Source organism: Epargyreus clarus, unplaced genomic scaffold, assembly GCF_041222505.1.
Source record: "Epargyreus clarus isolate Ecla_fem2 unplaced genomic scaffold, WU_Ecla_fem_2.2 ptg000012l, whole genome shotgun sequence".
NCBI lineage: Eukaryota > Metazoa > Arthropoda > Insecta > Lepidoptera > Hesperiidae > Epargyreus > Epargyreus clarus.
The window spans coordinates 9,056,138-9,081,341 of NW_027332220.1; the positions used below are offsets into that span (position 1 = coordinate 9,056,138).

General features: G+C 34.5%; 2 protein-coding genes across 2 annotated transcripts; one reads left to right on the forward strand and one right to left on the reverse strand.

Moving 5' to 3' along the window:
- Nucleotides 1-5,728: 5,728 nt before the first annotated feature.
- Nucleotides 5,729-19,796, reverse strand: AsnRS (asparagine--tRNA ligase). Its single transcript, XM_073078484.1, has 10 exons — nucleotides 19,627-19,796; nucleotides 19,193-19,540; nucleotides 17,732-17,952; nucleotides 15,631-15,749; nucleotides 14,945-15,118; nucleotides 14,344-14,472; nucleotides 13,538-13,682; nucleotides 11,980-12,084; nucleotides 8,086-8,296; nucleotides 5,729-7,287 (listed from the first exon to the last, which is right to left on the reverse strand). Exons 1-10 carry the CDS (start codon nucleotides 19,652-19,654, stop codon nucleotides 7,103-7,105), a joined length of 1,665 nt encoding a protein of 554 aa, XP_072934585.1. The 5' UTR covers nucleotides 19,655-19,796; the 3' UTR covers nucleotides 5,729-7,102.
- Nucleotides 19,797-20,162: 366 nt separating this feature from the next.
- On the forward strand, nucleotides 20,163-23,906 carry LOC140746366 (aldo-keto reductase AKR2E4). Its single transcript, XM_073078487.1, has 6 exons — nucleotides 20,163-20,346; nucleotides 21,243-21,416; nucleotides 21,780-21,896; nucleotides 22,489-22,653; nucleotides 23,094-23,297; nucleotides 23,648-23,906. The coding sequence occupies exons 1-6, from the start codon at nucleotides 20,272-20,274 to the stop codon at nucleotides 23,825-23,827; spliced, it is 915 nt and encodes a 304-aa protein (XP_072934588.1). The 5' UTR covers nucleotides 20,163-20,271; the 3' UTR covers nucleotides 23,828-23,906.
- The last annotated feature ends 1,298 nt before the right edge of the window (nucleotides 23,907-25,204 follow it).

Genomic DNA, 25,204 nt, shown 5'->3' on the forward strand with positions numbered 1-25,204 from the left:
AGAAGCAAGTGTGATAATGTATTTCTAATACACACATAATTTCGAAAAATCATCTCTAAATTATCACTGCTTCTTAATTTTCAGCGACATTCGAGTGAAATCGGTTGTACCAATCCGGTTGACTTAACATACATTTGAGATTTTTTATTGTTTAAGACTTCTCAGGTATGCAGGTTTCCTCACGACGTTTTCGTTCACCGTTAAGGAAGTGATAATTGAAGCTCTTACCAGCATCGAATAAAGCTTGATACGTATGTTCAAAAATTTTTCTGGACGCAACATCCATGGCGTTACTGAGACGATGATACACTTTGAAAAACTGCGCGTCAAACAAATCCAGCCCTCCAACTTTTCCGGTTGCATTTATTACTTCAGGATAATCGACTTTCCAGCGAGGATTGTCTGTAGTCACTGGATTTTGCTGGTATAAAATAGTTGAAATATGAAAATATGAAGCGATTTGAAGTGTCTGAATGCCGGTTGACTCAAATATGAGGCGATCATCTTTGTTTTAAGTCCCAACGCAGTTAACTTTTGAAAGATACGATTTTAATCATCATCAGACAGATTATACCGATTTTATTAATAGAACAGTACATTATAAAAGTACATTCTAATAATGCATTTTTATGTAGTGATGGAGAGAACTGAGAAATATGTTTGGGTACGTTAGATACACTAGATTGGTTTAATGTAGGTATAGTCCGCGCCAAACTGCTAATCCGCTATAAATTTGTTGCGAGCACGTATAGTAATACAATTTGCTATGGCGACGCGATTCATTTCTATGTTCAGAGCGGACTAGCAGTTTAACGCGGATTATACCTAACATTTTCATAGCTTAAATATATCCAGAAAGAAGTACGTGTATGTTAGTGAGTATGTTATTAATGATTATATTCGAAGGGACATTTTACCTTGTTATACAAAATATGGGATAATTCCTTGACGTTATTGGCATTTGGGTATGCACCCGACATGCCGGAGATGACGACTTTGTCGCGGTTAGTGAAGCCTGATGCCATTTTGCGCTGGTTACCCTGAGAATATCGGAACTTGATAATTATATTATTTTTTACTATGTAACGGGTACTCACGTTATGCGATTTTTAATTTATTGCCGATATTTGCATAGATCGTAGTCACGGCGAAACTGCGGTAGCGAGGAGAAACCTTTGACAAGTACTATTGGTAGATTAATCTATCTACCTTACGTCTAGTTCGAAATAAATAAAGAAATTAAAATATCGCATATCATGAGTACCCGTTACACATAATTTTAATTGAAAGTTTATGATTAGGTACATTGTTGTCAACCCATTACTGTTCTACTGTTCTCAATTCTCAGCCCGAACCGCCCGGCCAGCGACCCCGGGAAGGCCGGCGGTATGTGTGGTCGCAGACCTTCGTACGCACCAATCGGTGTGGTGTAGAGATGTGCCGAGTCAGGTCGACTCGAGTCAGTACTCGAGTACTTACATAAACTCGCATACTCGAGTACCAATAGTGATACTCGAGTACCAGTAATACTCGAATACTGACGATACTCGTACACTACAACTACTACTCGTACAAGTAAAAACTTGTTTAATTTTGTGTAGTGAGTGGCGTTTTTTTTTTTTTTGCTCTACCGTGCTATTGGACTGTATGTTGTGCAAAGTACTCGAGTACTTTGTGATTACTTTGGACTCGAGTACTGACTCGATTCTTTTTTATATGAGTACTAAAGTACTCGATACCAAAAATGGCCGACTCGGCACATCATTAGCGGACCGGTCACCATACCGGTCTGACGCGCAGAAGGTCCCGGGTTTGATCCCCGACCAGAGAGAAATCTAAATGATGAATTTAGGTTTGTTTCTGGGTCTGGGTGTTTGTGTATTTGTCTTTGTGTGTATCATGGCACCACGATACAGGGAATCCTACTGTGGGGCTGTGAGTGTAGAAAGCGTTATTAAAGCGTTGTAAGTGAAGGTTTCTTAACGTTTTCCTTCACTGCTATAGTATAGCACTATATAGTAATATAATGTCAAAAATCTGACGTTGAGAGCCTGGGATCAAAACTTCAATTGAGAGGACCAGATTCAACTACTAGGTTGATTAATTCAGTCTATTATTACATGATATTCTCATTTGATTGAATTGGTATATCTATTTAAAAAACCTTTATCTTTATAGAAACTTTTTTAAAATACTAAACAATTATAAATGGTACCATAACTACCTGTATAGGGCATAGGGCAATATTCGTTCATATTTACAAATTTCTTTTTTGTGGAAATATTTTGTGAAAAATGAAAAAAATGTGGGCAAATACTTACTCGTACTTGTTTCTATAGTCACCTTAGAGCTCTGCACAAAAAGCACCAATTGAACGAATCAACCCGTTCCATAACTTATATTTACGTGAAATATTAGCATTTGCCATAACACAATGTTGAATTTATTTCAATAATTAATTACCGTTATGCATTCGGCATATTTCACAATGCAATGATGTTCATTTTTAGGGTTCCGCGACCAACCGGTTATAACGGAACCCTCTTATTAAGCCTCCGCCGACTGCCCGCCTGTCACAGGGTTCTATCTCCTGAATATTAGTAGACACTTGATTTTTTTTACAGATTAGTATTATTGTGGCCGCTGTGTATATAATAGGTATACAGTTTTAAGTCACTTCTATAGCTGCTATTATAATAAAAATATAATTGGTGGTACGGAACCCTCGGGGTGCTAGTTTGACTCACACTTGAACAATTATTATTCTTTATTCATTATTAATCATGAAATTATGATTTTGCCGAACCTGTATAATGATCATATATTCGTGGTTTTAATTACATGTAATTAAGTTAATTTTAGGATTCCGTACTAGAAAACAAATAACGCAACCCTTATTTGTTTTTGGATTTGTGTTTGGATCACTCGTGCCTCTATACGACAGTCCGTTACAGGAACTTAGCTCCAAAACTACTGAACCTGATGCGATGATTTTGTTATTGTAAAATAGGAGTATCAGTTGAGCATACAGTCCACCTGATGGTAAGTGGGTACTGTAGCCCATGAACATCTGTTATCACCTGAAGACTAAGCTGGAACGCCTCGGAAAAGTATGTCTCCCTTACCACACCCTTCGAACCAGAACATAGCAGCGCTTAACACTACTGTGATTCGATACCTGCATAGAACTTGCTGAACAAACTTCTTTTTCTTGTTGAACATTTTCTTTTTTAGATAAATGGGTCAGGACCAAATTTTTGACGGATTCAGAAAAACTGAAGTGTCCGACTCATAAGTGACAAAAACTTGCGTACTTTACACGCCTAAAAATAATTTGGCATATTTTATAATAATATCTTATGTTACTGTTAACAGTCTCATTCATCAAATAACTTAATTTGAAGCTTAATTTCTTTAAAAATAATATAATATCGAACTCTTTATATTTTTGCGCCATACAAAATACGCATGTCCTTGCTTGACTACCTAAGAATATTTTGGCCGAAGTTTTTGTTTGACGTAAGCTAGCATTCATACCTTGATATTATTAAATCCTTATAAACACCAGTAATCGTTTTCATTAACAATAGCACAATAACCATTGATAATATAGTTTTTACAATTAATTTTACATACGTCCCAAAATTCTTTCCATTGTAACACACCTGTTGTGCGACGCTATTATGTCCAAACCAAAAATCAGATTTAGGATTTAGTTGATTATTTAAGTATGGCAACATTGGCTTCAAGTATTGGCAACAACATTTTGGATAAACCGCCATGTTTTTTAAATGTCAGTTGACATTTTGTTTGTGTCGTCAGCGCGTGTCGTTAAGATTTCCGGACTTTAGGTGAGTAAAACTTTAATATTTTTTATGATTTTCTAGAAATTGAATTATATTTATTCATTCCTGTTATCTTTATTGTTAAATAGGAAGCAGAAGTGTTCAATTAATGGTTCAGTTTGTTAATTATTGCAAGTATTAGGTTATGTCGTGAACAATTTTCATTCCATTGTGCGATTTGTGACACGAAATTGTGCGACGTGTCACAAGGGAAATTTCTAAAGTTATGTTTACAATAATTCTTATGTCATTAACGAATTTAGTATTTTATTCGAAAATGTTTAAATATATTAACTTCCTACATTATTTTAAATTACTACGCCAGAGGCCTAAAGGAGGGTACCTATTGTATTAGTTGGTATGTTTTGAGATGCTACTGGGTCTTATTAAAATTCTCATAATTTTGTATTTTATTAATAGTTATTTTTTGCCACATTTGTTGTCACGTTATATTTCTTGCCTGTTCCGATGTTTGTAAATCTCAGTATTTTTTTCATCTCAAGCATGTTTATTAATAAATTTAAAATAGATAGGGTACCTACTTTTTGGGACTTGTAATTTAAGAAAAAAAGTTTTTCTATAAAAGGTTTTGCTTAGTCTTAGCTTTTCTTAGTTTTTATTTATTCTTAGCGAGCTTGCTCATGAGGCGATTCGTGCGATTTGCAATTTCTACTTACTAAAAATGAAAATTGTCCTTGCGTCGCGTCGGTCAAATTGCATCACATCGCGTCATCAGCAAGCTCGCTTAGGCTCAAAACTCAGTTTTATAATGCATTAAAGTATTAGACTCTTTAATTTCTTGGGAATATGATTTAACGCCTCCGCTGGCCGTCTGGCCGCTGCCTTTTGATGAGTTTTTAGCCTTAAAAGTATGTTCATTGCAACAGTGAAAATTCTTTTAAATAATTCTGATAGGTTTATGTTTTTTCTCGATTCTTCGTGTGAAGTTAAGCAAGTCAAATTAGCAGTTAATGTTATTTGTCAAGACCGAGTACCTTTTTCTTTTCAGATGCTGAGCGATGTCGAAAGTACCGGGAGAAACTAAAAAGGGAAAATCCCCAAAAATTTTAAGAAATGAAGAAGAAAAACTTGGAAAGAACGAAAGCTAAAAAACGAAAAATAGGCGATATGAGCGAAAATGAAAAACAAGATGTGAGAAAACAATGGAGAGATGCTAAACGTAAAAAACTTAACATAAATGAACCAGTGGCAATCGAATGTAAAAGAGCACGTCGTTGCTATCGTTTATATCGTGTATATCGTCGTTGCTATATTTTATAGGATACAATTAAGTAAGTAAAGTTGTTAATAAAAGCAGTAAATGGACCAATGACTATTTAATTGTATAAGAATTTTGAATGTTTAAAATTATTGTTGTAAGTGTAAGAAAAAACAAGCAGTGTTTTAGTTTTCGATTTATTAAATTTTTCTTGAAAGATGATGTTTTTTTTTTTATATTCCACTTTTCTTAAAATCTTATGACTATTTGCACACACCCTTATAATTCTATTGTGCTACATTTATTTTCCAGTGTGACATATTCCGTTGTGATTTCCGTTGTGCAATTACGTCAAAAATTTGGTCCTGACCCAAATGTAAAGCAAGATACTGGAGCTAATGCTTTATTAATTATATGTAAAAATGATGGCATTAAGAAAAGTGAATAATTATTATTTAAAAAAAGACAAACCCACTGAGTTTCTTACCGGATCTTCTCAGTAGAGGTCGCGTTCCGATCCGGTAGTAGTTTAAGAAAAATATTGTACCTGACAATTTGTAGGTGCCTTCGTTGGCCTATACAAAATAAATATATTTCATTTCATTTCAGACATATAAGCAATTTCCAGCTCCGTGTAACAATCTTCAAGGTAAAGTAAAACGCATTTATATAAAACACAAATTTATTTCCATTCTAAGCAACTTTGAATTACAAAATAACAACAGCTATACATATATTTTGCTTGCCTTAAAGTTATTACCTTAACACAATTAAAAATTATACCTCATTATGTTAGTTAATTTTAACTAAAAATAAATGAATAATTAATTTATTTTAATTTGAAACCCTGCAAACTATCTATCTATCTATGTAGACATAAAAACAAGAAAAGGTCAAATGCCTTTGAGAATGTATGTATTATTTTATTTATTTCATTGGTTGCTTATTTTATCAAAATGCATGAGAACAAAAATGCAATAAGGTTTGAATGATAACGAAATATATAATAGCGATTTCTTTAACCATATATATTTTATAAATATAGTAATTAATCATTTAATAGGACTTTGAATAGCATCTTGACATCCAAGTGCAATTGTTATTAAATGATTTTGGTAATTTCGTTGTACAGATACAAATACAATGTTTGAAATGATAAATGATTTGAACCACTATAATTGTCCGAAAGATATCTGCTATATCGGAGTCTATGCGTCAAGTGAATAGAAGGTTCTCACTGGGGTTATTTTTCTACCACATTATTCCAAACATTTGTTTAGTATTTTTAAGGATTTAAATAATTTGTAAAAAAAGATGCTAGAAAGAATTTTCTAGTGTTTTGGTGGAGTATGGTATGATGGACTAGAGGGATGGTAGTGTTAGGACTTGATGTGGTAAAGTTAGGTAGTATTTTGCCTTATGATTGACTACTGTAGTGTATGATAAATCATAGCAGTGTGTCAAGGTGCGGAGTAATAGTGGGAGTATGTTAGTGCATAGTGAAGTCGGAGTGGAAATATATTGAATTTGACGGAGCTTAGTATACTTTATCAGGCTGCCATTTATAGTGGGAACTAATTGCGGGGTATGTTTCGGTGTGTAACGTAAAGCTGGGTAAATCTGGTAATTTGTGAGGTATATTGGAGTATGGGAGGCTACGGAATTTGGAAGTATTATGGGGTATGCAGAGCGCTATGACATGGGGCTATCCAAAAAAGGTGCACAAAAGAGTTCTCCTTCAAAGCCGGCGGTGCATTGGCGACTCCTCTGGTGCTGCAAATGTTCATAGGCGACGTTGACTACTTTCCATCAGGTAGCACGTTCGCTTTATCCTTACGCTGTTTGTCCACCAACCACCGATACCGAGCCGATACCGATAATTAATGACTGCGCCGAAGTAGCGTACATACATTTACTAAGCAGCTTGTCCACCGAACGTCCTCAAATATGTATAAAAAAAAGTATGGTAGGATATGAAATTTGGAAGTATTGTGGGGGTACTACAGCATCGTGTGGGGTACAGTGTGGTACGGGTGTATTAAGGTGTGCATCGTTCCAGGAAGCGCGGGTAGAGGCAGACGTCGCGGATGTGGTGTCGCGCGAGCAGCCAGCACAGGAAGCGCTCCAGCCCCAGCCCGTAGCCGCCGTGCGGCACCGAGCCGAACTTGCGCTGGTCCGTGTACCAGTAGTAGGGGGACGGGTCGATCTGCTCCCGCTTGTAACCTGACACACACGTGATAGATTATAATAAATAATAAAAATAATAAACGCTTTCTACACTCACAGCCCCACACTAGGATTCCGTGTGTCGTGGGTGCCATGGACACACACATAGACAAATACACAAACACCCAGACCCAGAAACAGAAATCTTAATTCATCATTTAGATATCTGTCTGGCCGGGGATCGAACCCGGGATCCTTTGCGCGTCAGAGCGGTATGGTGGCCGCTCCGCCACGCGGGTCGTCATTATGCTATAGGTGTAAAAACTACAGCAAGATAGAGCAATAGGAACATGACACAAGATTTACTGACATTTCCAGTAAATTTTGATGGGATAATTTCATTGTTCTGATCTGCATACAATAAACCAAGTAATTTCTAAAAAAGTCATGATCGACTCATTACAAGGCGCCATTTATTTTTATTGAACGTTACTCATGTTGCCACAGACAAGATAATATTTTCTTATGCAATTTAATTAGCGTATTTATACATACATACATATCGTAACTCGGCTGCGCAAACACAGGCCGTCAATCATAATTATATCTAATAATATTATCTTGTCTACCATGGCTCAAGCTTGGTAAATATAAATGAACTTTAAGCGTAGTATTGTATTACAGTGCAGTCAGTGCATTCGTGTGCATTTGTATCCAGATACAGGTCCAATTTTAATAAGCTCGATCTATCACTATGCCAAACTAAACACAGCAGAAATTACACTGCTGTTATAAGAGAAACATAAGTCTTGCGGACATCACACGTTTCTTCCTAATATCCTTCCACCAACGTACCTTCCATAAGCTCCTCATGGTCCCATATCCTCATGGAGCCGCCCACGATCTCCCCGACGCCCGGCATCAGCACATCAACAGACTCTGTGAGCCGGCGGTCGTCCGCACAGCGCGACATGTAGAACGACTTGATCTCCGCCGGAAACTTGCACAGCAGGATTGGTACGCCGATCGCGTCTGTCATCTTACGTTCCGGCATCTCTGGGATGTCCTATAAATATAAGAAAATGCATACTATTTAATATTTTATAAAAGGTATGGGGTATCTGTTAAGCAATGCTTGTGTTAGGTACACCCCGGTCCAACATCGTACATTGAAATAAAAACTCATAGCTAAAATAATACATTTTTTTTTATTATATAAGAGTAGCAGACGAGCATGCAGTCCACCTGATGTTAAGTGGCTACTACCGCTCATGGACATCTGTAATCAACCCGAGATAGGATTAGATATTCCTACCTGAGCTACCCCTGAGGACTAAGCTGGAACGCCTCGGAAAAGTCTGTCTCCCTGACCACACCCTTCAAACCGGAACACAGCAGCGCCTAACACTGCTGTTATTAGGTAGAAATAGGTGTGGCGGTGGTGCCGCCGGAGTCGAACCACAAAGGATTCTACCACCTTATATGAAAACACAATATGAGTGCAAGTCTGCATGCGCGTATGTGTATATACAGGGTGAATTTTTAAAACGGGCCTTCAGGGCCAAATCCGAAACTATAAGGATTAGCGAAAAATGCTGAGAGGAGTTACGAGGCCGATTTTGATAAAAACTAAAACTGCATCATTACTTTTTTAAAATAACTTTTTCCCTAGCCGGGAATCGAACGAGTTCGTTTTGAAAAAAAATACACCCTCTATATTATTCCACTATCTGATAGTGTTGCTTATAAGGATCAAAATCTGGGAAGTAATGATAAGTGACAAACTAAAGGAAAAGCCTCAATTTTAAGAAAATACATATATTTTTTATATTAATTTGGCAGTTAAGTTCCCGCCATTCATCAATTTAAACATTTCGTGTATTAACAATTTTTTGGCTCAATGTTTCAAATCATTCGAAATGGACGTTTTGTTCTTCAAGAATTTATATTTTTATGTCCGACTTAGTTAAGGTTACTTTTAGGACCATTATAATAGATTTAACTCGCTATGGGCCGAGTATCGTTTTGTACAGATGTAAAATTGACAATTTGCGAGAATGTCTTTTTCGAGTCAAATCCGAGTGATAACTAAACAAAGAGATATAGAAAATTATATTTACAGTTGAAACGTAGTTATAAACAACAAACAATAACAATTTACTATTTAATCACTTATCTATTTTTATTAAAAAATAAATCCTAAAAACGGCGGTAATTTACTTGCCAAACTATTACTTACTCATACTAAGCCGTATGTCACGGTTATAACATCGAATAATTAGTTGATTAACCAACAAATTCTTCAATGGTATGACTTACGTATGTTTCTAAAGAATTACACATAAATCATTTGTTATGTATAATCCTTAAAGATTAGTATGGCAATGTATGGAAAAATATATATTTTCTTCAAAATTTTCCTTTTTCTTTAATTTGTCACATAACATTACTTCCCAGAATTTTATCCTTATAAGCGACACTATCAGATGGTGGGATAATATAGAGGGTGTATTTTTTTTCAAAATGAACTCGTTCGATTCCCGGCTAGGGAAAAAGTTATTTTAAAAAAGTAATGATGCAGTTTTAGTTTTTATCAAAATCGGCCTCGTAACTCCTTTCAGCATTTTTCGCTAATCCTTATAGTTTCGGATTTGGCCCTGAAGGCCCGTTTTAAAAATTCACCCTGTATACGTATTTATCCTACGCAATTAAACCTTATATCAAATTTTGTATTTCCTCAGTAGTAAGAGATTTTAACCAACTATTTAAAAGTTTTTTGCATTCATAGACTTTCGTATTATATTTTTTTTGGTTATCGTTAATTAAGTCATAAAGAAGATTTTCGAGTAGCATTTTTGCAAACAGGGTGTTTTGGTTTGACACATATAGTTAATTCAGGTTATTAAATAATGGAATTATATTTATAAAGTTACTAATACCAAATAATTATTTAAAAAAAACTTAGCCATTTAGGCTGCAGGATGTGTCAAAAAATGTGGACATACATCCTTGCTAATATTATAAATCCGAAAGTAACTCTGTCTGTCTGTCTTTGTTTGTCTCTTCTTCACGGCTAAACCACTAAACCGATTTTAATGAAATTTTGTACAAAGATAGTCTAAAACCCGAGAAAGGATATATGATAGTTTTTATCCCGGAAATCCTAAGGGAACTAGGGATGGCGATCTAAGATCAATTAATCAGAGAATCGATCTTTTGGATCAAAAAGTCGACTATTTTAATCCATATTAGTAAGGATTGCATCGTAAACTATGCATTTGATCAAGTGATGATCTTGAGCAAAGTTGTTGACCATGAGCTCACGAAGGTTTCAGAGTTGGTACGACCAATTTTCGCCAGATGGCGCCACTGTTACTCCAATGAAGGTACAAATTTTCAGTTTTATGTATGGTAGTATGTCATATTATTTTCTTTTAAACGCGGGCGAAGTCGCGGCCAAAAACGAGTACATAATATGGTAGACATAGTAACTACTCACTGTATATGAACCTATATTAATCGTAGATATACTTTAACCATTATAATATGCATATTGAAGGTTATTATGTCATTATTTCGTAACTTAATTAACCATATCAATTGTGTCAATACTTTTCTACACGTTCTGTACAAAAATTAAAAATCTTACGAAATGTAGATAAATAACTGAAACAATACAGAAACAAATATCAAGTTTCGTATAGTTTGAACAGTTGTAAAGAAATGACGTCAGCACTGAGTGACCCACAGATAAGCTATAACAATATCAACTACTAACTGTTAATATTAAAATAACTGAAAATTAAATCTTTGAAGATTTTATTTGTAAGTTTTTTTTAAATAATAATCGTTCATCATGTACAATTTAAGTATGACAAGTACAGTTGAGGAAGGAAAACGAGAAAGAGAAAGAGATTCATAAAAAAAATCTCAAAGGTATGTGAAGTCTACCAATACGCACTTGGCCAGAGCGGTGGACTATGGCCTAATCCTTATCTTTCTGAGAGGAGACCCGTGCCCAGTAGTGGGACAGTATTAATGGGTTGATGATGAAGTACATTTGAGTGTAGGCATGTATTATTAACTTGATGTATGGGGATAAAATTTAAATTTTGATAATAATCAAATCAAGACATACCACAGTTGCCTAAGTCTGGTGTGCATGGCTTGCTAAGGTATTTTCAATTTTATTGTCATACTATTAAGTTATAATTCTATATGTCACATAAAAGTCCACTCAGACACAACAATTACAATACTACTATAAAATAAAAGGAAGAGTCATCCTGCGTGGTAGACTATAGTCCCAGCTCTTTTCATAATAAGTCAGTAATCAGTGAGTAACAAATCCTTACTAATATTATAAATCCGAATGTAACTCTGTCTGTCTGTCTGGTTGTCTTTTCTTCACGCCTAAACCACTGAACCGATTTTAATGAAATTTTGTACAAAGATAGTCTGAGACCCGAGAATGGACATAGGATAGTTTTAGTCCCGGAAATCCCACGGGAACTAGGGATGGCGATCTAAGATTGATTAATCGGAGAATCGATTTATTGGACCCAAAACATCGATTATTTTAATGTAAGGATTGAATCGTAAACTATGCATTTGATCAAGTGATGATCTTTAGCAAAGGTGAAGGTACGAATTTACAGTTTTATGTATGTCAGAATGTTATATTATTTTCTTTTAAACGCGGGCGAAGCCGCGGGCAAAAGCTAGTAGTTCATAAAACACTTATCTCACCTCTCCAAATTCATAATAGGAGCCATCATCCTTTGTAATGTTGTTGGCGCGCAGGTACTCTATCGCTTCCGTGTACTCCATGCGTTTGAATGGCCTCTCTGGTTTCTGGAAATCCATTTACATCTCGTTACATGTTATATTCTCTACACTAGATACATAGAGGCTTGAGGGTATCAAAAAATTGCGGCAACAATGATTCCGACACATTGTCAATTTATAATTATTTTTTTTATGATCCTCGTCAATTAAAATACATTGGGGTCATAAATTTATTACAGTAATTATCCTAAGGTAGCTCATTATATATACTAAATTCGAGGCTCGACATATACAGGGTGAATTTTTAAAACGGGCCTTCAGGGCCAAATCGGAAACTATAAGGATTAGCGAAAATGCTGAAAGGAGTTACGAGGCCGATTTTGATAAAAACTAAAACTGCATCATTACTTTTTTAAAATAACTTTTTCCCTAGCCGGGAATCGAACGAGTTCATTTTGAAAAAAAATGCACCCTCTATATTATTCCACTATCTGATAGTGTTGCTTATAAGGATCAAAATCTGGAAAGTAATGATAAATGACAAACTAAAGGAAAAGCCTCAATTTTAAGGAAATACATATTTTTTCATATTAAGTTGGCAGTTAAGTTCCTGCCATTCATTAATTTGAACATTTCGTGTATTAACATTTTTTTTGGCTCAATGTTTCTAATCATTCGAAATGGACGTTTTGTTTCCCAATAATTTATATTTTTATGTCCGATTTAGCTAAGGTTATTTTTAGGACCATTATAATAGAGTTTCGTTTAATACAGATGTAAAGTTGACAATTTGCGAGAATTACTTTTTAGAGTCAAATCCGAGTGATTACTAAAAAAAGAAATATAGAAAATCATATTTAACGTTGAAACGAAGTTGTAAACAACAAACAATAAGAATTTACTATTTAATCAGTTATCTATTTTCTTTAAAAAATAAATCCTAAAAACGGCGGTAACTTATTTGCCAAACTATTACTTTCTCATACTAAACCGTATGTCATAGTCATAACATCGAATAATTAGTTGATTAACCAACAAATTCTTCAATGGTATGACTTATGTCTGTTTCTAAAGAATTATACATAAATCATTTGTTATGTATAATCCTTAAGGATTAGTATGCCAATGTATGGAAAAATACGTATTTTCTTCAAAATTTTCCTTTTCCTTTGATTTGTCACATAACATTACTTCCCAGAATTTGATCCTTATAAGCGACACTATCAGATAGTGGAATAATATAGAGGTGTAATTTTTTTCAAAATGAACTCGTTCGATTCCCGGCTAAGGAAAAAAATATTTAAAAAAACTAATGATGCAATTTTAGTTTTTATCAAAATCGGCCTCGTAACTCCTTTCAGCATTTTTCGCTAATCCTTATAGTTTCGGATTTGGCCCTGAAGGCCCGTTTTAAAAATTCACCCTGTATATCAACATATCTTTGAAACCATATTTTTATAATCTGGCAACTCTCTAGATAGATAGGTAGATAGATAGAAGAACGAAAATAATAGCTAACCTTGAAGTCTGGGTTGAGTTCGTAGACCAAGTGTCCTTCAGGTGAAGCCAACACCCTGTCCACTACATCCACTACCAGGTCCTCTAACCTGTTCAGCAAGTCTTCGAATGTGATGAATGGACATTCCGCTTCTACGTGGCTGTACCTGAACACACAAAAATAATACTAATTTAGAACCATAATTATAACTCAATTTGACTTTAATACATAGAATTTGCTATAGATTTTGTTTGAGGCTTTCAGGCAGGTAGGTTTCCTCACAATGAGTTTTTACATCACTGTAGGATGCAATAATTAATTCCTAATATGTATGTATGTATATGACCGAGAAATTAGAAGAGCATTTGGAATAGATTAACCTTGAATCCACAATTAATTAAATACAGATGCATGATATAATATTATATTACATACTATCTGTACCTTGCGTATGTTGCTACACCATCAACTGAAATAAATCAGAAGGTAGTGCAATCTATTGAAAATTGGTAGTACAAACTCGGAAACCTTCTGAGCTCATGCACAACAACTTTGCTAAAGTTCGTTACATGATCAAATGCATAGTTTATTATTCTATATAGGACAGACATACAGACATCAATTTATTTATTAAACATTATATTAAGTTTAAGTAATTTTTTATGAGAAAACGCCGCTTCTTCTCCATAACGAAACACCTTGTGAAGTGGTGGTAGTTGTATTGATATTCAAAAAGAGATGTGTAAGGAACCTATTTAAAATTAAAAAAAACAATTTGATTTGATTTGACCATGATCATGATCTTAAGGTGTTGTAAATGCACTCACTCGGCGAGATGCCGCCGGGTGCGCGACTGCTCCGCGCGGTAGGACTGCGCGATGCAGTACACGTCGCCCAGCGCCGGCAGGCACGTCTCCAGGTACAGCTGCGAGCTCTGCGTCAGGTACGCCTGCTCCCTGGTAACAATACATTGGAAATAAAATACCATCCCTGCTCGCGATTAACTCCAAAATGCAGAGAAATTGTCGAATAGTTTACGGAATAATACGTGCGTATTTTTAGTGAATACAAAATTTTTGACATGGATAACAATTCGCGACTAAGGCATGGGTATGATGATCCTTTGAGAAGCGCAAAAATTTGAAATGAGCGAAGACATGCTTATTCGTATTGAATACAAATACACAAGAACAAGTTGCTTACAAGTATTCTTGTTTATTATTCTCTACTCAGCGAGTATCAAGCACGAACACGGCCACGACTACGTTCGTTTATATATTCGTCTATATTCAATATGTAGGTTCGCGCCAAAATACCGATACTGTGCGGCAGAAAAACGAATATTAGTGATAATAATATTCCTTTTTCTGCCAATATGATGTTCATATGTATGGATGCGTATTCGTCAATATTCGGTGAGCAACATACCCGAAGTAGCTGAACTTGAAGAGCGTGCTGCCGCCCTCGCACTGCGTCTGCACGAGCGTGGGCGGCGCCACCTCGCTGTAGTGCCGCGACGCGAAGTGCTCGCGGAACGCCCGAGTTACTGCGGCACGTGCTCGAAGCACCTTCGACGTGTTCTCGCCGCGGATCATTATGTGCCTGGTTGGGAACATAATTAATTACAGTACAACACTATGAAGTTGCTATTTGATATCTGAGGGACCAAATGTGTGCTCAGGAAACTTGTAGACATTTGGAGGCAATTGTCTACAAGTTTCCTAAACATCAAATCAAATCATACCAGTCTATCATGCCACTATGTTCTGTAATCATTTTCCAGCTAGATAGATATATAAATAATGAATTTAGTTTACTGTTCTATATCTGGGTGTTTGAATGTTCATTCTATTTATTTTTTATTGTTGTTATTATTGTATTAGTGTTTGCATAATGGTCAATATGCATGATGATTGTTGAAAATTTAAGGAAAACACATGATTTTACATGTCACCAAATTATTGATTACAAAAAAATATAAGACATAATAGAAAAAGAACAAAATATAATCAAGAAGACAAGAATTGGTGTTTATTAAGGAATTAACCAAAATAATCTGTTTTTTATGAGAAACAGACAGAAAGTTTTGTTTCAAATTATCAAAGAAAAATTACCTGTTGTCAAGTTGTACATCAGGCAAAGCCTCCTCGTTAAGTATAGCATCAGCACCACCGGGTGGGGCAAGTCCAATCAGCTCCCAGTAGTCTGCTGTTAACTCATGACCACCTGGAGCCTGGTCAGAAATAACATGTCATATAAAAACACAGTTTTTAAGCTATTGCATAGCTTTTATCGCGGGCTTTGAGCGCGGCGACCGAATCGAGAAATTCCGTAACGAAAATAAGTAACACCTTTCAACAACTCGGTTGCCTGGAGACTTGATATCCAACTATCAAGTCTCCAGGCAACCGAGTTGTTGACTGTCAATAGAAAAATATGGATATAATTGAATAAAGTATTATTTTACATTCCTTATTATTTTATTTGATATTGGCGACGAGATGTCGAATGAACTAAAAACAATAAGGAAATACGAGCCACATTACGTGGGTTAATGAAACGAACCGAAAATTACATTTCGGGAATAGAAAAAATTGACATTGAAGAAATAAATATACGACTGAATTCTTTACAAGAAAATTTGAACAAATTCTACGCGATTCAAGAAAAAATTGAATGGCTTACAGAAGAAGAAAATTTAGAAGACGAAATAAAATACAGGTACGAATTTGAAGAGATATATACAAAGCTAAAATTTAAATTTTTGAATGTACAAAAAGAAAATAATCGGCTAATACCTGAATGTTCTTTTATATCAGCAAGAGCGGAAGTTTATTTGATAAACTGTTAACTGTCAAGGCACGCTTGAGACGTACACCTAATACAAAAGAGTTATCACCTTATCAGTTGATGTTAGGCAGAGAGGTAAGAACCTATATGCATGCCTTATTTACGAAATCCGCCCCACTATCCAGATTACATTACAATGCACCGCCAACGCAGGAGTTCGGACAAGGTGATAAGGTACAAGTCCGCAGTTACACCAACCCAAGAGTTAAATGGGAGTTCGGAGTCGTCATCCGAAGATTAGGTAGACTCCATTATGAAGTCAGAACTGAAAATGGCATACTGGTGCGCCGTCACCTTGACCAAATGCTGCCGGCGCCCCTGGTGGTGTAAGTGAAAATAGCGGTGGAGGACTGTTGGATATCAAGTCTCCAGGCAACCGAGTTGTTGACTGTCAATAGAAAAATATGGATATAATTGAATAAAGTATTATTTTACATTCCTTATTATTTTATTTGATAACCTTAATTTTATATTCCCATTATAAAATTCAAAATTATATTACCATATTATCCAAATAATATGTTTTATCAACATAAGCTATGTTGAATTCTGGATTGATAAAATAACGTAAAAGAGTGTTTGTTATTTTTAAACGTACAATTACAACTGACAGACTTGACAGCACAAAATAAAACGCCATTATGATTTATGATACAAATAATTTGTGTACAAAGTGTTTTAAATATGAATAAACAAAGTGCATTTATTAATGAAAAATGCGATGTACCTGTAACATTCGGCCAAATGTCACAGGCACATCGCATTGATCCATTTATATTGCTGGTTGTTAATACTTTATGTCACTTATTAAATACTTTTCTATTTTATATTTTAGAATGTTCAGTCTTGCTTGGAGTTATGAAATGTCAGCTGATATTTGCAATGTCTTATATAATAGAGATATGATAAAATAGTGGATAAAGATGTATTAATGTAAATGTTGATGATTATGGAAGAATATATTGTATTTCTGGAATTCCTTCTGAGCGTTTTCATAGTATAAAAAATGCTATGCAATAGCTTTACCGCGGCAGTCTCCGAGTGCCACACGTATTTTTTTAATATCATAGAAGTAGCAGGCAAACATGTAGTCCACCTCCATGGAGTCGAACTAGAAAGGGTTTCTATCACCTTCAAAAAAAAAAGGTGTATTAAAATGTACTTGAGTTATTCACTGATCAGAGTTCTTCTGTTTCTCTGTTCCTCTAAAAATATTCCATCTGAGTATCTTTCACAGTTCATTATGAAAATGTAAGGGGTAACACATTAGTTAAGGGACTACATTCTAAACCTTTCTCACTCTGAAAGGAGACCTGCGCCCTGCAGTAGGACAGTATTTAAATTAACATTATAATGAAAACTTACAGTCTTCCCTTCAGGTACAGCTTCTAATGTGCCATAGATCACGATTGACGACTCCGTAGACAGCACCAATGCATTGTATGTCTGACAAAGCACACCGTGCAGAACACATTGTAGGTATCCGGTGCCATCACGAATTGTGATGAAGGTCAGTGCCTTCCCTTGTCGTCGCAGCCGGTGCACCCAGCCTCGGATACATATTCTATCACCACGGTGTTCAGTTGCTAAAATAATAATGCATAGAATAAGTATAGTCCACACCAAACTGCTAGTCCACTCCGAATATAGAAATGAATCACGTCACCATAGCAAACTGTATGACTACACCTGCTTGCGACAACATCAGAGCAGACTAGCAGTTTGGCGCAGACTATAACTATCTATTAGTATTGTAGACTAACAGTTTGTTGAATTAAATATTATTATAAATATTGATTATTCATATATTGTAAGTTTAAAAAATTGTATCACATATTCTTTTATATTGAACTGAATAATTAAGATATACAGCTAATTTGATTAAAAATGATTGCATGGCTATGCAGAGAATAGCTTCAATCTAGGCAGTATGCTACAAGCACACTTATTGGACAGATGTTATATTTATAAATGTTTTTATTATTAAGGTTCAATTTTATAAATTTGGTTTAGCTTTTCTATTTAATGTTAATTTTGATTTTATTTATTATATAATACAATTCAGTATGTATATACATATCATTAAATTAAATTATTGTTAATAAAAACATATTGAATGCCAAGTGCCTTTTTAATTAACAAATACTAATAATTAAGTGATGTTGGAAGTATAGGGTAAATATAAAATACTTATACAGTTCTAATCATAATAAATTATAGTACATAGTAGTAATATTCCTACATTTGCTCTATTACTTTAATGTACAATAACTATATACCTATTTATTCTAAACTATATCAAGATTGGTATTTCCAATCAATAGAATGTCCTCTAAGTAATTACCCATACCTACTTAGTGCAAACATTACAAGCATTGCATCATACATTATAGATGACACATATGGAAAACACCTAAATAAATACAAAATTGAATATTAATTAATTGAGTTCTCTCTTAACCGAATTTTTCAATTGTAAATATACTAATTCAATTTCATTTTTAAATATACTAATTCAATTTTAAATATACTAATTCAATCTAATTCGATTTTATAATCATAAGGTACAAAAATTCGTGTATAAATTATTTATTCCAAAATTTCCATTCTTTTTCCATTCTTCACAGATACCTTTATTTTCGATGTATATAGGTAGTAATTTGGTTATTTTAATTCACTAAAAAATTTTTGCACTTTACTGAACCCAATATACCAAAAAAATTAAGTATGAAGGCATAAGTAATAGCAGGAGCATTTAAGCAGTACTCATAGTCCATTACTGGAAATAAGAAAAGACGATGAATTACAAGAATTAAAGGGACTTACCCTGAAATATTTTAATAACTTTTGCTTTAGGTAAACTGGGGTCCTCTTGAATGACAATTTTCTTGGCTTCCTCCAAGTTCTGCTGGCGTTTCTCGTTCAACTCCTCCTCAGCCTTGGCCTTGTCGGCAGCTTTGTGGTGCTCTCTCACCCAAATTTTCTGTATTTTCTTCAGTTGTGACTTTGCAGCTACATCATATATTTTTCCCTCTTCCTTTGCATCTACATAAATAGTAGGAAATGGTTCCTTTCCGTGGTGTCGCATTGCCTGAAGAATAGTTTTAAACGGCTTCTCCTCAGTTCCATCACCGGTGTCGTCAGATCCATTTTTTTCCGATGTATACAACTCGCCTACAACATATTTATCGTTATTGCACACGTAAGCTACACGAGGCGATCATTACTAACACTGCATATAGGTTACTGCACACACTTACCAAGGGATAATTTCTCAAGATCCGGCATTGTGAAGATATTTTTCAGAAAGTTACACCTTTGAAATTTTTATACACCGACTTCTCATTTAAAGTTTACAAAAAAATGAGAAAAATACAATGCAGATTGCAGATACTTCGGACAGAATAGTAGATTAGTAGAGGACCAAAGAGTAACGTCAAAAGTCAAATGGGATGGTATGGTCCATAGATGAATGAAGAATAACAGTTACGAATACGATCCTGCGTCAAAGAAGTGTAATATAGTGCGACAAATTAAAATATTTCTTTGCCTAAAGGGAAATCACTAGCGACCTTAGTATTGCTAGATTTTATTAAACGATATTTTTTTTTTACATAAAATACCGCCTATTTATAAAAAACATGTTTAAGTTACTCGACAATGAACATGAAATTTAGTTAATAGGTCTTAATTTTTAATCGATAAAATGAAAAAAAAAATCGATTATATTGGAAGAAGATTTGTTCATTTAACATTCGCTTTTAAGGTGACATCCATAATTCCATAGACTAAAAACTTAAAAAGTTTAAAAACTTACAAGTTTTGTAAATAAAGTAGGCATTTGATTGATTTGTTTTTATATTTGTTAATACGGAACTCAAGAAGAAAATAAATAAGAGATAAAAATGATTAAAAACGTGACTATATTAAAATTAAACAATGGTGGTGCTATGCCTATAATTGGGCTCGGAACATATGCGGTAATATAACCTTTGATTTGTTTCAATACTTTCAATGAAACCTTAAAAGTTTTAATTACAATACTAATTTAACCATTGAGAAACGTACATAGTAGTCCATGCATGCTAGTTTGACATTTAATGCATAAAATTAAAAAATGCATGTTCTTTTATGACAAAGTGGTTAAACACCGCTGGGAGGACTATAAGTTAAAACTTTATACTTGCCGCACATGAAGGTCACCTTGCCTTTTCTTGTATATCTCGGGTAGAATTTAAATGAAGGTGGTAGACCCCTTTGTGGTTCGACTCCGGCGGCACCACCGCCACACCTATTTCTACCTAATAACAGCAGTGTTAGGCGCTGCTGTGTTCCGGTTTGAAGGGTGTGGTAAGGGAGACAGACTTTTCCGAGACGTACCAGCTTAGTCCTCAGGGGTAGCGGCGCATCTGTGGCCGACCTCAAGTAGGAATATCTAATCCTATCTGGGATTGATTACAGATGTCCATGGGCGGCAGTAGCCACTTACCATCAGGTGGACTACATGCTCGTCTGCTACTCTTAAATTATAAAAAAAAAATATTCACGATCAGCCTAATACTGTTCCAATGCTGGGCAAGGGTCATCCAACAAAAAAGTGGATTAGGCTCTAGTCCATCGCACTGGCTAAGTGCGGATTGGTAGATTTCACGTCTTGAAGTACTTTTTTTTAAAGATTTTTAGGCGTTATAGGTTTGCACGCAATGCTTGCCTACTAATTGATTTCTAGTACATAATTTCGAAAAATTGGAGAATCATGTGCATTTATCTCAAGTGTCCCAAGTTGTAAGGAAAGTTCTTTGCCCAATTAGGGGACTTAAAAGTATGTATTATATATAATTTTATTATTATAAATTTTTATTCTGAATTTACCTAGAGGAAGGCGATATCAGGACAGTACAGGCAAGCAGTGGAGTGGGGCATAGACGCTGGCTATCGTCACATAGACACTGCATCCTCTTACCATAATGAAGAGGAAGTTGGTGAGGGCATAGCAAATAAGATACAACAAGGAGTGGTTACTAGGGACCAGCTGTTTATTACTACCAAGGTATGAAGGTTATCATTTGTTATCATTAATGAGTATAATTAAAAATAATGTATACTTAAAATCCAATGTCTTAGTATCAATTATGTAAGTTTAAGCGTAATAGAACCCTTTGCAATTCAATCTTGGGGTCATCACAATCAACCATATCCATCATATTGTTGTATTTGGGTGTGAGAGACTTGTTTCAAACGTAGGTAATATACGGATGTTTGTGGACGACAGTGGTCATTTCGTAATGGTGCATACTTGTTTATTACTCCTGTATTATAAAAAAAATAGGAACACATTTCCCTTATATTCATGGTAAAAAACTAAAACTTATGTACTTATCAAATAACATATGTAAAATATATCTATTTCTAGCTGTGGAATGACCAACACGCCAAGAAGGATGTAATACCAGCCATAAAACAATCCTTAAGCAAGTTGAAACTAGATTATGTGGACCTTTACTTGATACATTGGCCTGTGTCTGTTAATGTAAGTATTTTTATTAATCCCTAAAAACATCTTAGATCATTAGTAACTGGGTCGAAATGTGCGAGCTAAATATTAAACAATGTTTTTGTTTTGAGATTTTTTTAATAAATGAAGTTAAAATAATGAAAAAAAACAGTTTACGTAATATTAGTTATAGTCAGAATTGCATATACATAGTTGTTTTTGACGACCCGCGTGGCGGAGCGGTCACCATGCCGGTCTGACGCGCAGAGGGTCCCGGGTTTGATCCCCGGCCAGACAGATTTCTGAATGATGAATTTAGATTTCTGTTTCTGGGTCTGGGTGTTTGTGTATTTGTCTCTGTGTGTGTCCATAGCACCCACGATACAGGGAATCCTAGTGTGGGGCTGTGAGTGTAAAAAGCGTTTAAAAGCGTTTTTGCTAAGCAGTGTTGTTGTTAGTACCTGTTAATGATTGAATTTCGTGATAATCTTAGTCTCCAATCATAATTTAATATTACTAGAAATTGTTAATCAATATTTGGTAGTAAACATTTATTTGTAACTTTAGTATTGCCCATCAACGAAGATATCTTACAAGGGGTGTTACATCTATAAAAATACATTAACAGGAAAAGGGTGACATGAACATAGATTACATGGAAACATGGAAGGGAATGGAGGAGGCATTGGAGTTAGGGCTTACAAAGTCCATCGGGGTATCTAACTTTAATGAGCAGCAGTTGACCAGACTGGTGCAAAATGCACAGATCAAACCAGTTTGTAACCAAATTGAGGTCAGTTTTATAAAATACAAATACTTTTTATAGTGTTGATAATTATTCCATACTTACCAATTATATTATAATTACTAATTACTAACTAGTATCCGTAAAGTAAACTAGTAGTAATAATAGTAAGTAAAGGGTAATGATTTTGATATGTCCTTTATCCTTTCTTGGTTGTATAGTGCCTGTATACACCAAAATTAGTTTAAATAATAGTATTTATTTTTAAAACCATCTCAAGTGTATTATAATATTTACATGACTTTATGACAGTACACATATTACAACTCTAGAAGCATGAAATTTTACATGACATCTCTTATAAAACTTGCATAAGTACTAAATAAAGATTTTTAGTGTAGTAACTGACTAGTGTGTGATCCCAAAGAGGCTTTTTGGAAAGAGGTTTCAAATAAAAAAGTTTTAATTGAATTATATTCTATTTACAGATAAATCCAACACTCACAGCACACAAATTAGTGGAATGTTGCAAGCAGTTGTCCGTGACTCCGGTGGCGTATACACCGTTAGGACTCATCTCCGAGGCCAGGCCGGAGTTCATTGGCAAGGATGTAATAAAGACTGATCCAAAGTTGGGGAGCATTGCGGAGAAGTATGGAAAGACTCGCGCACAAATTGCATTGAGATATTTGGTAAGAAAATAAAATAATATATTCTGTTAATGTTCTTTCAGATTATCTGCCTTAATCACTTGTATTAGGTACAATACAGTCCTGTGGCCTTAATGTTGAACAGTGTTGTGGTACAATATATGTAATTGTTTTTCTGTGTTTCCGACTATAAAATAATAATTTACACCTACAGGATGTCCCAAAATCACCATTTTATTTTAAATTAGTCTCCACTAATCCAACGACAACTCATAATTATGTTAAAATCCGTCAAGCCATTAGACCGTTGTCAAAGAAAAATACATACATACTTACATACGCTCGAAAAACATTACCTTCCACAGTTTGGTAAAAAAAAATTACAATTCCAGGTTCAGCGCGGTATCGCAGTCATTCCAAAATCGTTTACAAAGTCGCGTATCGAAGAGAACATCAATATTTTCGACTTTGAACTCAGTGAAGATGAAATGAAAATAGTAGACAGTTACAACATCGATCACAGATGCGTTCCCGGGCTTGCTTTTGAGAAGTTGAGCAATTATCCATTTTAGTGATGTTACCTGGGGGGTTACTACCATCTCTTAAAACAATATTATTTTAACCATACTTTTACTTTTTTTTTGCAAGAAATTTAACTTTTTATGCAAAGTATGAGAATTTCAGTTTATACAATGGATAAGCGAAAAATTAATAAGGGTTTAGGTTTGTTCAACTGTGTATGACGGAATATTTTACTGTTTAAGTAGGACATAAAACTTTCCTTATCTATGATGGTTTTTAAAAGATGGTGGTAGGCCCGCTGTATGCAATAACTTGAGACCTGGCGTGATAACCTCACAGTGGAATGTTTCTATAATATGAAAATGAAAACTGTTATCAGATGAAACGGATACACATACTCGTATATTCATGTGATATTTTATGATGGTTTTTAAAAGATGGTGGTAGGCCCGCTGTATGCAATAACTTGAGACCTGGCGTGATAACCTCACAGTGGAATGTTTCTATAATATGAAAATGAAAACTGTTATCAGATGAAACGGATACACATACTCGTATATTCATGTGATATTTTATGATGGTTTTTAAAAGATGGTGGTAGGCCCGCTGTATGCAATAACTTGAGACCTGGCGTGATAACCTCACAGTGGAATGTTTCTATAATATGAAAATGAAAACTGTTATCAGATGAAACGGATACACATACTCGTATATTCATGTGATATTTTTCTATGTAGGATAAGTTATTATTATAAAAATGTTTGTCGCAAAGCGATTGTTATTATACTTGTATATGTTTGGGGTTTGTTTACATAATACTGTTACTATATATTTTATTATTTTTTTATGAATTGTGTTTTATTTAATGAACTTAAGACCTTTTAACCTCTCTATTGTATAAAAAAATATCTATCAACGTCGAAAAAAGCTTTGGAGTTAGAAATCAGTTCACCATAAAATTTCTTGAAGTAAAAATAACATAAATAAGTGCTCTAAAAATTATGAAAATATGTTTAAATCCTTATCTAATTTTAATAGTTGTATTATGCTTTGGAGAAGGGATTCACAAATAAATAAGTCACAATTATTGTTTGACAATATTTTATTCAACTGAAAACAAATAAAAATAAATAATGCAACCATGTCAACGTTAAACGCGGATCAAAACAATAATAAAAATAAATATACACTTAGCGTCGTAAAAGCAAGTATCTGGTCAATAAACGGAATGTCCAATTAAGATCTCTCCGAATATAGGCATTTAATATAATTAACGTATATAATTATTATTGATAACGTAATTTTTGTTATATTTAACGCATCTTTAGTTATAATGACGTAATACAATAAAATTGATTTGATTATAATACACTCTTAATCAGGGCTGCTGTCTTCAATCACCTTTCAATATTACTATTGTATTCGTA